The sequence below is a fragment of the Cyanistes caeruleus genome, chromosome 4 (assembly GCF_971803275.1).
Source record: "Cyanistes caeruleus chromosome 4, bCyaCae1.hap1.1, whole genome shotgun sequence".
NCBI lineage: Eukaryota > Metazoa > Chordata > Aves > Passeriformes > Paridae > Cyanistes > Cyanistes caeruleus.
Window position 1 is genome coordinate 77,893,937 of NC_141704.1, and position 13,328 is coordinate 77,907,264.

The following is a 13,328-nucleotide window of genomic DNA, read 5'->3' on the forward strand; positions in this document are numbered from 1 at the left end:
CTAAAAATATTTTGGAGAGTGAGGAGGAAGATACTTTCTCACAGTTTCCTACTGAAGAAACTCATTAAACTCCCACTAGTATGAACAAGAGCCTTTTCTCCATGTTCAGTGGGAGTTGGATCAGGCCCTCACTTGCCCTCACTTCAACAGCTTTATTGTCTTACTAAGGAAACCTTTTGTCCTCACCTCTCTCTAACATGCAAAGAGGACTCTAATTATAGAAAAACTAATACTGTTCTGCCTTGCAAGGGCTTGCAAAGCGATTGTAGCACCACAAAGCATTGCTCTGCTGTCACTGACTTCTCGTAACAGCAGAATTCCTGGGGAAAACAGGAATCCAGAAGCAACAGGCATTATTAAATCTGTAACCAAGCCCTGGTGTAGCAGCTGCTCATTTTTGTGTCTCCAGTGAAGGACTCTTCTCTCCATCCCTTTAAAGCCTCGAGAGAACTCTGGTTACAGATGTGAGATGCTGGAAAACAGGAAAGAAATGCCCCAAGACCTTGTGGCTGCACTGAGGAGACTCTGACAGTGCAAAGATGAGAATCTGGACCTCTACCCTCCTTATTGTAACAAAAGCTCAAAGTTCTCCAAGTATTTAGCTCATATAGTGGCCTGCTGGAGTTTTTTTATAAGCAGAAGAAAGAAAATGAAGGGCTTAGTCATGTCGGAAGTATAATTTAAGACTGCAAACTTGTTGGGGTAGGGAAAAAATCTTCACATTTCTTTTTGTACAGTCAATTAATCTGTGTCTTCTCTCAACAAGAGTGAGAAACTGGTACCATCTAACAAAACAAAAAGAACACAAACAGGCCTAGATATCACGCAGCCAGCTCTGGATAACAGATGATTGCTCACCTGAGGAGTTCAAAACAACAACAAATGTAAACAACAAAAATTACTGCCATAACTGCGTGGGTAAATTGTGGTATCTAAAGCACTTTGGAAGCAGGTCTCTACCACTGTTTTGGAAGACTGGAGTCAATCCAGAACCTCTTGCTGTTTGGAAAGTTTTGACAATAACAACTGTGTCATTTCAAAACTTTGCATGTTAAGCTCAAGAAATATTTTGCTGAACTTCTGTGTAACTCAGAAACCAAATCCTTCTTTCCTCCCCCAAAAATATAGCTACGTTTTGAAAAATAGATTTGGCTGAAAAATGGACTAGCCATCCTACAGGATATTCAAAGTTCAAGATTTTATTACATTCCAAATTGGAACAACATCTTAAACCTCAGAAGGAGGTAATGAGAATGAGAATATTCTGGTTTGAGAACACACTAGTGCAGCCAGGTCCCTTCATCTACCAACACAGCTCATGGGGAAAGGGACACAGCCAGCTGACTTCGGGTGGGAGGATGGAAACCTGGATCCAGACTCACAAAGGAAAGCCTCCTTTGGAGCTGGGAGGACATGCAGGGCAGCTGAGTGATTCTGAAAGCCAGAAAGCCTGCAGCATGATGCCCGGAGGGCTCTGGTGCCCACACCTCCTTCTAGACAAGCTGCTGAGGCTCTGCAAAGCTTGAGGCCATCGAGGCCACAGCAAACTTTCCACCTGGGAGCTGGCAAAGCCACATCCCACCTGGCAAGTGTGATACAAAACAGGTTAATTCAATTTTTACTGTGCCTGTGAAACTTTTAGCAAAGAAGGCCTGCAAAAGCTGCTTTCAGCAAGGACAGCTGGGATATAAGAATAAGACATCTGGCCCAGGAAGGCAGTGATAGACAAAACAAAGGACTGAATCTCTGGGAACTTGGGGTGGGATTTGTGGTGATGAGGTTAACTGTTCTATGCACAGAGGGACTGTACATAAATAACCCTATTGCAGAATCACGCGCCCACTTTAGAATCTCCTGCGTGCACCTTCAGGCCTGAATGAAATTATTTTAACACCTCTTCAGTGTTGGGGAAATTAATTCCGATATTTCAGGCACTTGGTAACAGGTGGAGAAGGCCAGAGACACTCATTACAGCTTTGCATCAGAATTTAGTTGGGATCCCCCACTTCTCAGTGGTCCAAACTTTCTCACCAAAAAAGGGTCCTGTTAAAACATCTGCTCTAGAACTGAAGGAAAATGAAAACCCTCTCCTAAAACACACAGTCATCAAATGGTTACTGTCTGTCAGGAATTGCCCTCAAGTTTCAGAAAGCACTCGGTTCCTGGGCTAAGTATGTCACTCAGAAAAAAATACAAATTATTAAGCAAGTACTGACAGTATTAAACCAAAAAAGTCAAACAAAACTGTGGCCTAAATGCTAGAAACACTTTAAAGCAGCATTTTTGCTTCCTGCTGTTTAGAGAGCTTAGTTTTACATTACTGGCAACCTGAAGTGTTCCAAGATCTTGAGCTGGGCTCCCCAAAAAATTTTTTGTCTAAAAATCAGAACAGACTGGAAAACAGCATTTGGCCTCTGTTTTGTTTGCCTTCTAATTTTGGAACTTGTAGTGCTCATGGTTTCAGATTTTGCCTGGAAATATGAGACTTGGAAGTTTACATTTTGGAGAAATGAAAGCTGGCATTTTTGTCATCACATGACTCCAAAAGCTGGGGCTTGAGGAAAAAAATATAAACCATTGTCAGGTTTTCTACAAAATTGTGAGATTAGCAGTATCAGTTTTATCACAATTTAGGCTGCAAGGTTGACCTATTTTATCAACAGTGCCCTACTGAATATGAATTACTTTATGAATTTTAACAACCATATTTCATTTTAAATATAGTTCAATTAAAGTGACATTCGTCACTGAGCTTCAAAGCAAACCCTTCCATCATCATCCTGGGCTAGACTTTTTCTCTTGAGCAAGTGAACTGCATGACCCCTCCAAACTTTGTGTTTCAGAGACAGCCTTTGAAGCAGGACACCTTTAGGGTGTACTGGGGGACAAGCTCAGCATCATGAGAAACATCTTCCAAGGTTCTTCCACTCTCTGCCCAGCTGACATGATAGCTACAGAGCCTCAGACTTCCCCAGGCTCTAGAGTAAGGGCACCAGGAAGCAGATTACGACCCTGCAAAAGATGAGTAGGCAACCAGGACAGTTCCCTTGAGGCCCTGAAGGACAAAACCAAACTGAAGCCAAGAACTTGCTGAGCTGTACTAGGTGTCAGCCTGTTCTACAGCTGCAAATCACTACCATTCTAAAATACAACCTGAAATCTTTGGGGTGGTTGTTGCACAAGAGCTGTGAAAACACAGGCTCCAGTTCCATCTACGGTACAACAGGACGACTGAGGGGTGCAGGGGAGAAGACCACAAATACTCAGCAGGCAGAAACTGCTCCAGTGAAAACCTTACACAGAAAGATTAGGTAGAACAGAAAGCAGTGTGCATGGGAGGATGCATTCCAAAGTAGCATAAAAACAAATGGGGGAGGGTTAGTTAATTATTCAGAGAAACTCAAACCTCTTCACAAACTAGGTCTAGAACATCCTGGAAAGTAGGAAAAAAATTACAAACATTTGCCAAAACACAAAATCCCATCTAGTACCTGTTTCAGCATTTTGAGGTCATCCAGATTCTCACATTTAATCTAATCTGCAACTTTTCTCCAGTTTACTTAACTTTCCATACAAACTTGTTTTCTGTTCTAGTGACACCACCTTCCAATTAATTCAGAAGAGACAGGCTTGAAAAAGACATGTCAATTAGAGACTCACATGCCAGGTACATTTTTCTGAGCTCCAGGAACTAAAGCATCTTTCTCCAGCATCACAGAAGTGCTGGTTTAATTGAGCTGTAGTTACACTGAGCATTTGCAGTTCTCTAAGGCAGAGAGAGACGTCAGTCTCCCCCTGGTTACGTTTTGTTTTTCAGTGATTGTGTGATGGGGTAAGGAGAGAGGGAACTGTTTCCAAGTTAGCACACTGAGAGAAAGGACTCATAAATCATGGGGTCAGCCAGGTTATGCTTTATTTTAACCTTAGGGTATGATGCTTTCAATCCAATATTTCGTAGCTTTTTTCTGTGTAATAATTTATCTGGAATTATGGCAACTCTTACAAGCTTAGAAAAAAATTGGCTCAAGTAAAACAATTCCTTTGTCATAAATAAGTTGTGTACATAACTACAGCATAATCATTCAACTGCACATAAGTCCAAGAGTTATCCACTCTTTGTAGGAGTATTTCCCTGTCAATAAATCTAATGCTATTTCAATCTTCAGGCCAGTGTGACAGAAGCCTCTTAGATTAATTAGGGCAAGGTCAGAAAAACTGAACTCAGAGCTGCATTCTTGTCACAGTTTTCTTCCACCTACCATAACCCATAAACTGACTGTAAACTCACTGACCATTTTAAACATGGGCACGTTAGGGTGACTTCGTTGTCTTAATTTATATATAAAAGATGATTTCTTTAAGAATTGTTTCTTCTCTGACAGTCACTAATTGAGGAGAAGTATTTTGCTTTGTATTCAATGTTGATAAGGATTATTTTTTTATTTTTAAACTTTTTTCCCTTCACAATTATGGGCTGCAACTCATGGGTTCATGAGACTTGAGGATCATAAGGGCATGGAACTGTCCAGACTGCCTGTGCAGTGTAACCAAAATTTCACTACAGCTCTGTGGGAATGAGAGAACAGTATTGTCTCACTGCCTGTTCAATTCTTGCCTGACCATCCAAAAGAAGGGTGCCACAAATCTCATGGGGTTTGTGTGAAGTGGACCCTGGAGGTGAAATTCTGACCTCAGCAGGGTCAGTATTTCATCTGAAATCCCTTGAGACCGACCTCCAAATCATTTCTAAGGATTGCAGCTTCTATCAGATGGTAGTTGGCTGACTTTCATTTACTACTGACTTAGGTCAAACTTGGACCAGAGATCAAGAGATGAAAGGCTCTATATCTCATTATCAATAACCAGGGTTTTCTTCACTACCCTAAAAACAACATACTTCATTCTTATCTACAAGGCGTTAAAACTTAAAAGGGTTGGGGTCAAATTATGTTACTTCAATTTATTTTTATTCACTGCTTATAAAACAACTTCCTCTCTCGCTGCCATAGCTAAATGCTAAAAATATAAATATCTTCTGTGCTATTGTACAGGTTTTGCTATTGTTTTTCTTTTAAAAACTTATTAAAAATGCAGCAATAAAGAAAAATCCCTCCCACACACAAATTAAAGAAGAAGAAAAGAATACAGAGGTCAAGGCCAAACCAAGTCTTACCAATCTCAAAATTATTTTCAGCAAAGCACATTTTGTACAGAAGTTGCCTTTTAACAGAGGGGTGGACCTTCCCAGGAGTTTTTCATAAATGCACAAGTCCTGATATGGACAGAATATCCTCTGGAATGACAGAGCCAAGTTTTCTTCTAGTATGAAGCTCCTCTGATCTGGCTGGAATTAAGTTTTCTTAAATGGTTTACAATTGTCACTAATCATTTTAGGCAACTCACTCTGAAATAGCAACGAAAAGCTTTGGAAGGAGAATGCTGTTGCCACTGAACGAACAGAACAGGCTACAGCAACTTGCAATGCTCTGTACAAACTGCATCACCAGAAAAACAGAGATTTTACCCTGATCCTAGATATCAGCAAGAAGTCAAACTTCTCCTTTGTTATTCCTTGGAAACCTTCACAGGCAAACTGATTTGCATTGTTCCCAAAACAGAAGCATGCACATGGGAGAAAAGTAATCAACTACAGTCAATAGCACGAAAAGGAACTTCTGAATACATAAAGGAAGAAAGAGGCTAAATAAAGTTTACTGGTTATGCTGGTTTAACAGCTTTTTCTACTACTGGAAATAAACTGTAGATACCTGGAATTTACACAGTTGCTCTCCTGAATCTGACCAACCTTTTGACCAGTTTCTCACTTACACAATACTTCGCCACAAATAAAAATTCCCAGACTTCCAACACCTCAGGCAGAGGGAAGAAGGTGCACTACATTATCAATCACTGAAGAGAACTGCTTCAGCAAATCCTTAAAAACGGAGCTGTGGGACATCAGTTCCAAACAAACTCTTTCTGGCAATGCTTTTGTCACTCCTGAGGAAAGAGGATTTGGTCCTGCAAATGCTTGTTTGAGTGACCAGCTCCTCTAACATCTTCCTGACCCTACAGGACCCATGTTAATCATATAAGGCCTTCCAGAAACCAACCTTTTTTGCTAAATGACAGGTAAAATCCTCATGTGTTTCCATAAACAAGATGCCAGCCAACTGCAGAGATTCTTAAAGAAACTGTGGCAATAATGGCTGAGGGAAAGAGTGGGGAAAGGGAAAGGAAGAGAGGTAACAGGGGCATGGGAGGAGACGTGTCTCTGACCTGGATCTGTTGCTGAAGAAGGTTAATTTTGTGTTGCTGCTGCAGAAGCTGCTGCTGTTGTCTTGCAATCTGTGAAGAAATTGCACAGAAGAAACATGAGATATGGATAACCATTCCCAGATTCCATCCATTGGAAGCTTCGACCCTGCTTAGTTCTTTAAACCTCTCCATTGAGCTAAGAAACCTTCAAGGGCAGGAGGCAGCAGCCTGGAGACTGCTGCTGAAGCAAGGGGCACATGTTCAGGAACAATTCATTGCTAATACTAGTGAGAAAGGGAATCTTACAGAAAATGACATACTGGAAATGAAGACAAGGACCTATGAAAAAAATCTTACTGAAATGGCACTGCTAAAATTCCCCAGGAGAGAGAACAATACTGGCAGGGAAACTGAAAAATAGTGGAGGAAAGTGGAAAAGGCAAAAAAAGTAGGATGGCCAGAAATATTCTTCTGTTTGGCACCACTTGCTCAAAAATTCCAAAAAAGTGGCAATCTGACACCATGGAGGAAGGTTCTTAGTGTACTTCTTGTTTTTTTAAATGTAGAAACAGGCACAAAGAGACTGGAACTGAGTTTGGAAAAATCACTGACTCTTCAATGTGTGTATCAGCTGCAAGAAACTAAGGGGGCAGTAGCACTAAGGCTACAAAGCTCAACACTGAAACCCGTTTATGGAAGGGGATGGAGTTGTTCTAAGTCTCCTCTCAAAGCCAAGTGCAATTTTCCCTAAGGACTTCCACCCTCCCTCTCTGCTAAATGATTGCAAACGCTGCCATAGACACATTTTAGACACTGTGAAGGAAAAAAGCAGACATTAACAGAATGGAATTAAAGAGTTCTAAAGGCTGGAGGCAGACAAACCGTTCTTGAACTTAAAAAGCAAATTTTAAAAACTTTCATTTAAGTTATCACAAAAGCTCTGCTCTCATGAACGGCCAGTGCAGCAGTACAAACATTAGAGAGAGCTCTGCTCTTCCCCTGTGTTATGTGTACACAACTCAGGGTCAGTTGGTAACTTATACATACTTACTGGGAGAAATTTTGTGCTTTCTTCCCCTCAGGTGTTTTCTTTTCTTTCTATTATTAGACTATTTGCATAAGAAACACTCAGTCATAGTTAGCTCCACATCTAACAGATGAAATAAATGTTTTCTTTCTGGAGCCTTTCTTCAAGAAAGAAAAGTAATTTTTATCACTACTTTTTTTCAGAGTCTGGATATTTTAATTTCTGCATAATACAGAAGTATATGTGTTTTCTTCAATTAAAAGAAATCCCAGTTATCCTAATTTCTTATTGCTTCTTTACATTGTTTTCATTTTCTTATTCACTTTCAAATCCCTCAGCCATCCTGTGGCACTAGTGACTTTAAAAGGCAGGATAAAAGGAGCAGCTCCTACAGGATGTCTCCTCGTGAAAGAATCTTGCCAATTCCATCTTCACTCCTTCATCCACCTTTGCTGTTTTAACAACAGCATGATACGAATTCCCCAAGGTAAGTCACTTCTGTTCTCCCTGTGTGGGATTTCAGGCATAAGGCCAAAACACCCTTTATTTAAGATAAGGTTTTTAAATAATTAAAAACAGGGAAAACCAAGGCTTAAATGTCTGAAGGTATCAGCAGTGGTTTAGAAATCTTAAGCCTTGCTTAAGCACAATACCAACACTGAATATGACAACTATGACAGATTTAAAAGAATTTTGTGAGTTTCATAAGACATAGCTGCAATTCTGTGATAAAATTTTGGACTAAACATCTAAATATTCTCTGCTCATGTTCAAGTACAAAAGTGGACATTAATTTCTGTTAAAATCTGCACAGTGGAATCTGTGAGAAAAGTTATGTTTTTGCCTAAAACGTTGTATGTCCGTGTATGCACACTGGAACTGATCACATGTGAAAACCATGTTTGCATTTCCAGTGAAGGGCATACTTGCAAGAACTGAAAATCAAGCCTCTCAAGTGCAGAAGAATAAAAGTCACACTTGTTCACTGACTTTATATTATTCTTTGCTTTTTTCCACAGTTGGCAAAACCCAACCTTTTCATTTCTCACATTACAATCCAAGTGCTGCATTTTGTTCTTTTTATACCTATTCAGTATTACTGAATTAAAGCAGCTTCACCAGATTATTCAGGAGGGCTGAATTTGCCTGTTTATTTACAGATAGTTTAAAACCCCAAAAAAAGTATTGAAAGATAATATATAATTGCAGAGTATTCTGAGCTGCAAGGGACTCACGAGGACTGTCAAGTGTCTTAAGTGAATGGCCCATGCAAAGGCTGAACTCACAACCTTGGCATTACTGGCACCAGGTTCTGAACAACTCCAAGATGGATATATTTCAAATTAAATCATTCTTCTGATATGTTTTTGTTCAAACTTTTTCACCTTGGAGAACAAATGGAAAAGATTTCGGGTGCAGAACAACTTTTAGAGTATGAAGCCTGAAAGATAAACTACTGGAAAGCCTTTCTAGGAAATGATTTAAGCTGAAAGCCACTGTCATAATCACTCACCTGTTCTTGTTGCTGCTTAGCCAGCTCCATTTGCTGGCGTTGTTTCTCGATCTGAGATGCAGCCAGCTTCTTCTGTTCATCGTGAGCTGCTAGCAGCTGTTCCCTCAAACTGGTCAGCTGATTGATCATACCCATGAGCTGCCTTTCTTTCTCAGCGAGGCTTTCTGGAGTCCCTGGGCATCATATGGTGGGGGGAAACAAAAAAAAAGGGGTAAGGAGAAGAGAGGAAATTTAGAGCAATCCAGCTCTTCATTTTGCAGCTTTACTGTAAGCAAAGTTTTAGGAGAACCAAAGAGCAGCAGCAGCAGCAGCATATTGCAATATGCTGCACACTAAGACCTGTTTCTCTAGAGGAAAATGAGCCATGGAGGATAAATCTGTATGCAGGCTTTGATCTGGTGTACCCCTTCAATGTTTCTTTGCCCTTTCATCTGTTTCCCACTGCCTTTCTGTCAGATTAATAAAGTGAAATAATACTGCCTATTTTGAGAAAGTTTCAAGTTTTAAACACTGAGGATCAAAAAATCAACCCTTCCAGGTTTCTAAGACAATTATATTTATGTCAGAAACTTAGGTAAAGGTATGATTTCTGTAAGTGTCAAAGCATTGATGTAGGATAAGTATTAACATCCCTCTATAACCTGCTATATCACCTACATCCCTGATTAGGATTAAATTATATAGTACTTAAATTGTCAATAACTCCTATTGCTGTTGCTGCCACCAAGGTGCACTTTCAAAGGAAAAAGTCTTTTATAAACATATCTGAAAACCTGAGTTAAACACAACTCACCATCACTCTCATTTGTACTGTTGTTAGATGTTTTTTTTAATAAGAGTTCAGCAGACACAGAGGAACTCACTATCTCACTTTCATAACTGTGCTGAAGAAATTATTTTTCTACCCAGAAGGACAGTGGTTATAAGGGAAGGGAAGAAAAAATTCCAAGAAAAATCAAAAGCTATGAATCATACTCAAAAAAAAAAAAAAAAACCAAAGAAAAAGAAAAAAAAATCCCACCAAAAAAAAGGGCACTTTTAATATATGTAGAATCATTTGACTGTGAATTTAAAAGACTTGAAAATATGTGTAGCAGCTAATCCACAGATATCCCCAATACCACCACACCCTCTCACATGAGTCAGATCCTATGAAAACCTTTCTAAAAAGCCTTTAGGAAAGGATTAAGGCTATCAGTGTTAATGCCTCCTCTGAAAATAGCCTGGTTTTGGGACCACCCTTCCATACAAACCTCTTTCAAACACTGGAAGCATTCTTCTGCCAATGTCACTAGTGTTCTCCAAGTGAAAAAAAAAAAAAAATAAAAAAAGAAAAAAAAAAAAAAAAAAATTGGCGACTACAGCAAACATGTTCCTAGCCAACTATCAGTCAGACATGGAAAAGAGCTACTGGTAATAGCTCATTTAGTCTACCCCCCTGCCAGTGCAGGAATGTTCCCTATAATATATTTACTACAGCTTTCTAGATTGGATTGAAATGTCTGAAATGGTGAATCATCTACTGTTTGCTCTGAAAGACTGTGCCACAGCCTCTGAGGTACCACTGGGAGGGCTCTTTGCTTGATGGTTACCTTAATTTACCTTTTTGTTTCTTTTTTCCCTTTGTTATTTTCACTTAATTTCAGTGATGTGATCCCAAGCAACATCCCATTTGTTACATTAGCCAAGTCCAAATCCATTTGTAGACAGCCATATGCAAGCGGAAAACCACAAAGAATCACCAGGAGAAAACGTGACAGAAGAAATGTAATTAAATTGTTTTTTATTAGGGTTCTAGAAATTTCTGTGAAAATATTCTCACCACATAACAAAGAACTACAGCAGAATATTCTCAGATAAAGCCTCCAGAAAAACTGTGGTACAAGCTGGAAACTTGAGAAACACACTGAAACAGAAACCATAGGACTTTAAACCTGTTCTGCTAAAAGCTGTGAGAAAGAATGGAAGCCAGCGCTAAAACACTATCACGGCTGAAGAAAACACTTCTATCTATGATTTTTCCTTCCAACACTGGAGACAGAGAACTGCTACAAGTAATGCATTTGCCACCTGGCCATGGAATTAATCAGAAGTTTCTATTGCCACTCTTCATCCTTTATTTGTTTTTCCCCAGAAAAAAGGTGCAGTGTTTCCAAGAGGTGTAGAAGAATTATTCTAGAAGGCAGCCCCTGCCTTGGTCTGTCCATGTGGGTTTACTGCAATGCCCCTCTAATGAAGACTATCATGCACTGATACTGCCACTAGAAGTGAAACATCTGAAAACAAAATATTTTGTATTTATTTATTCAGCAGCTATTTTATGCCTGACTTTTACTGAGGGGTGGATGCAAGCATGAGAGAGAGGGGAGGAAGGTCCTACAGAAAGAAGGAATACACAGGATTGTCTCAGTTCTTGAGTCAGGGTAAGCAAAAAGAAATCACTGTCAAATACACCAACACACATCACAGCTCCTCAGCCAGTGCTGGTTCATCCGTGTATTTTGAGCTACTACAGTAGCTTTCAGTTGGGAATCAAAAAGCACTTTGTAAAGTTAAATTAATCCCCATCTTTAAATTAATCTGAAAGGTGGAAAAACGTTTCCATATGTGTAAACTGACAGACAGAGAGATCACAGAGTTAGGCAGAAAAAGACGTGCTGGTAGCCAACCCCGCGCGCCAAAGCTCTGGCTTTGGGAACAGGACACTCCACGTGCCACTGACCTGAGCAGGGCACCAGACACAGGCAGGACATCCACCTCCTGCACTGCTTCTGCAGCCTCACTGACCCACAGGGCAGCAAAAAAACTTCCCCTCCAGGAAAAGGGCAGCTTTCTCTGGATTCCAAGAGTAAAGATGAAGAGCTGTGCCCAGCTCCAGGGTCCTCAGCACAGGAAAGAGGGGGACTTGTTGGAAGAGGAGCAGAGGAGGCCACAAACATCATCAGAGGGCTGGAGGGAGGACCTCTCTTATCAGAATCAGAAAGGCTGAGAGAGTTTGGGCTGTTCAGCCTGGAGAAAAGAAGGCTCCAGAGACACCTCCCAAGTACCTAAAATGAGATTACAAAGATGGGGACAAACTTTGTAGCAGGGCCTGCTGTGACAGGACAAGAGGCGATGGTTTTAAACGAAAAGAGGGTCAATTTAGCTTAGACATAAGGAGGAAATTTTTTACAATGGAGGTGGTAAAACATTGAAATGGGTTGCCCAGAGAGGTGGTGGATGCCTTATCCCTGGAAATTTTCAAGGGCAGCTTGGAAAGGGCTTTGAACAACCTGGTGTAGTGTAAGGTGTCCCTGTGCATTGCAGGGGGATTGGACCTGATGACCTCCCAACCCAAACTATGTGAAATAAGAGTAAGCAGGCAGTGCAATGAAGTACCAATGCAGACATCAGAATCACAGGCACACTGCAGCCATGCAGCCAGGGACAAATCGACTCAAGTCTCTTCATAATGATCCAGTTTTTTAAAGAAAATCTGAAATGCTCACAAGGGGTGTTTTATATCCTACTTAGTAAGTACAATGCATAATTCCTTGGGTTTATACAGCTGGAGTGAGAGTAGTCTGACAAAAGGCAGACTTCTTGCATTATATTTCTCAAGCTATTTCAGTTTGCTAATAAACCAAAGGGGAAAATTTATCAGCATCAGCTTTATAAAAAAATCTTCTGTTGGAGACTACTTCCTGGAAAACATGGCTTAGTAGGTACTTTTTTTCACAGGACTAAGCCATCCTTCCAGTAACTGGAATAGTATTTAATGATAATTTCAATTCTTTGAGGTAATAATTCCTTGCAAAATAAGTACTTGGATAGCCATACTCTCAAGTGACCTGCAGAAAACCAGAGGCAAAAAAAGATCAGATGTGTGGCTCTAATGAGAGATGGTGAGTTATGTGCAGATTTCCCCTTGTCTTATTCACACATCTGTATAAGCCCCACTGATGATGAATCATAGTTCTAACATACCTTGCAGGTCACTGGTGGCTTGTAAATGTGTGAAAATGAAAAACAAGGGAAATACTTGAATCAGATCCTGATAATAATGTTAAGTGTTTACATTTAGTTTAAGTTTAGTATTTTTTATGTTAGCCTTATTACCTAGCACACCTTCTCTATAATTACCTTCATGGAAATGGTCAACTAAAGTGCTATTTCACAGTTGCCATGGCCAATCAAACATTACTTTGCATAACATATGAAGGCCAAAGCACGGACAGTTTTATTTATTTAATGGTGAGGTGAGGTGAGGGCAACAGTGGGGTCACTACATAAGTACAATTGGTTATAGGAATTTTTCTTGGTGTATTAAAAATTATGAGTTAAGTGCTGCAGTTATTTGTTGATGCTTTTCTAGATGCCACAGATTGGGGGTAAACAAGGATGGTGGATTTTTGTCCTACCCTCACTATTTTCTCTCAGTTAACCTGCACGAGATCTATAAACCTATATCATTGTGTGAAGTGTCTTGGCAGATAAGGGATTTCCATCTAAAGAATTCTGTAGCTTACAGGGCAAAACATGTCAGTATTT

At 40.0% G+C, this 13,328-nt stretch overlaps 1 protein-coding gene across 20 annotated transcripts in view; it reads right to left on the bottom strand.

Annotated features, from left to right (window-relative positions):
- SOX5 (SRY-box transcription factor 5) overlaps nt 1-13,328 on the bottom strand; it is a 295,218-nt gene that overhangs the window by 134,934 nt on the left and 146,956 nt on the right. For all 20 annotated transcript variants that reach the window (XM_086885461.1, XM_086885460.1, XM_086885454.1 and 17 more), the window contains 2 exons: nt 8,799-8,971; nt 6,280-6,348 (listed from right to left, as the gene is read on the bottom strand). In XM_086885461.1, coding sequence (XP_086741587.1) covers nt 6,280-6,348; nt 8,799-8,971 — 242 coding nt within the window. The remainder of the gene's footprint in view (nt 1-6,279; nt 6,349-8,798; nt 8,972-13,328) is intronic.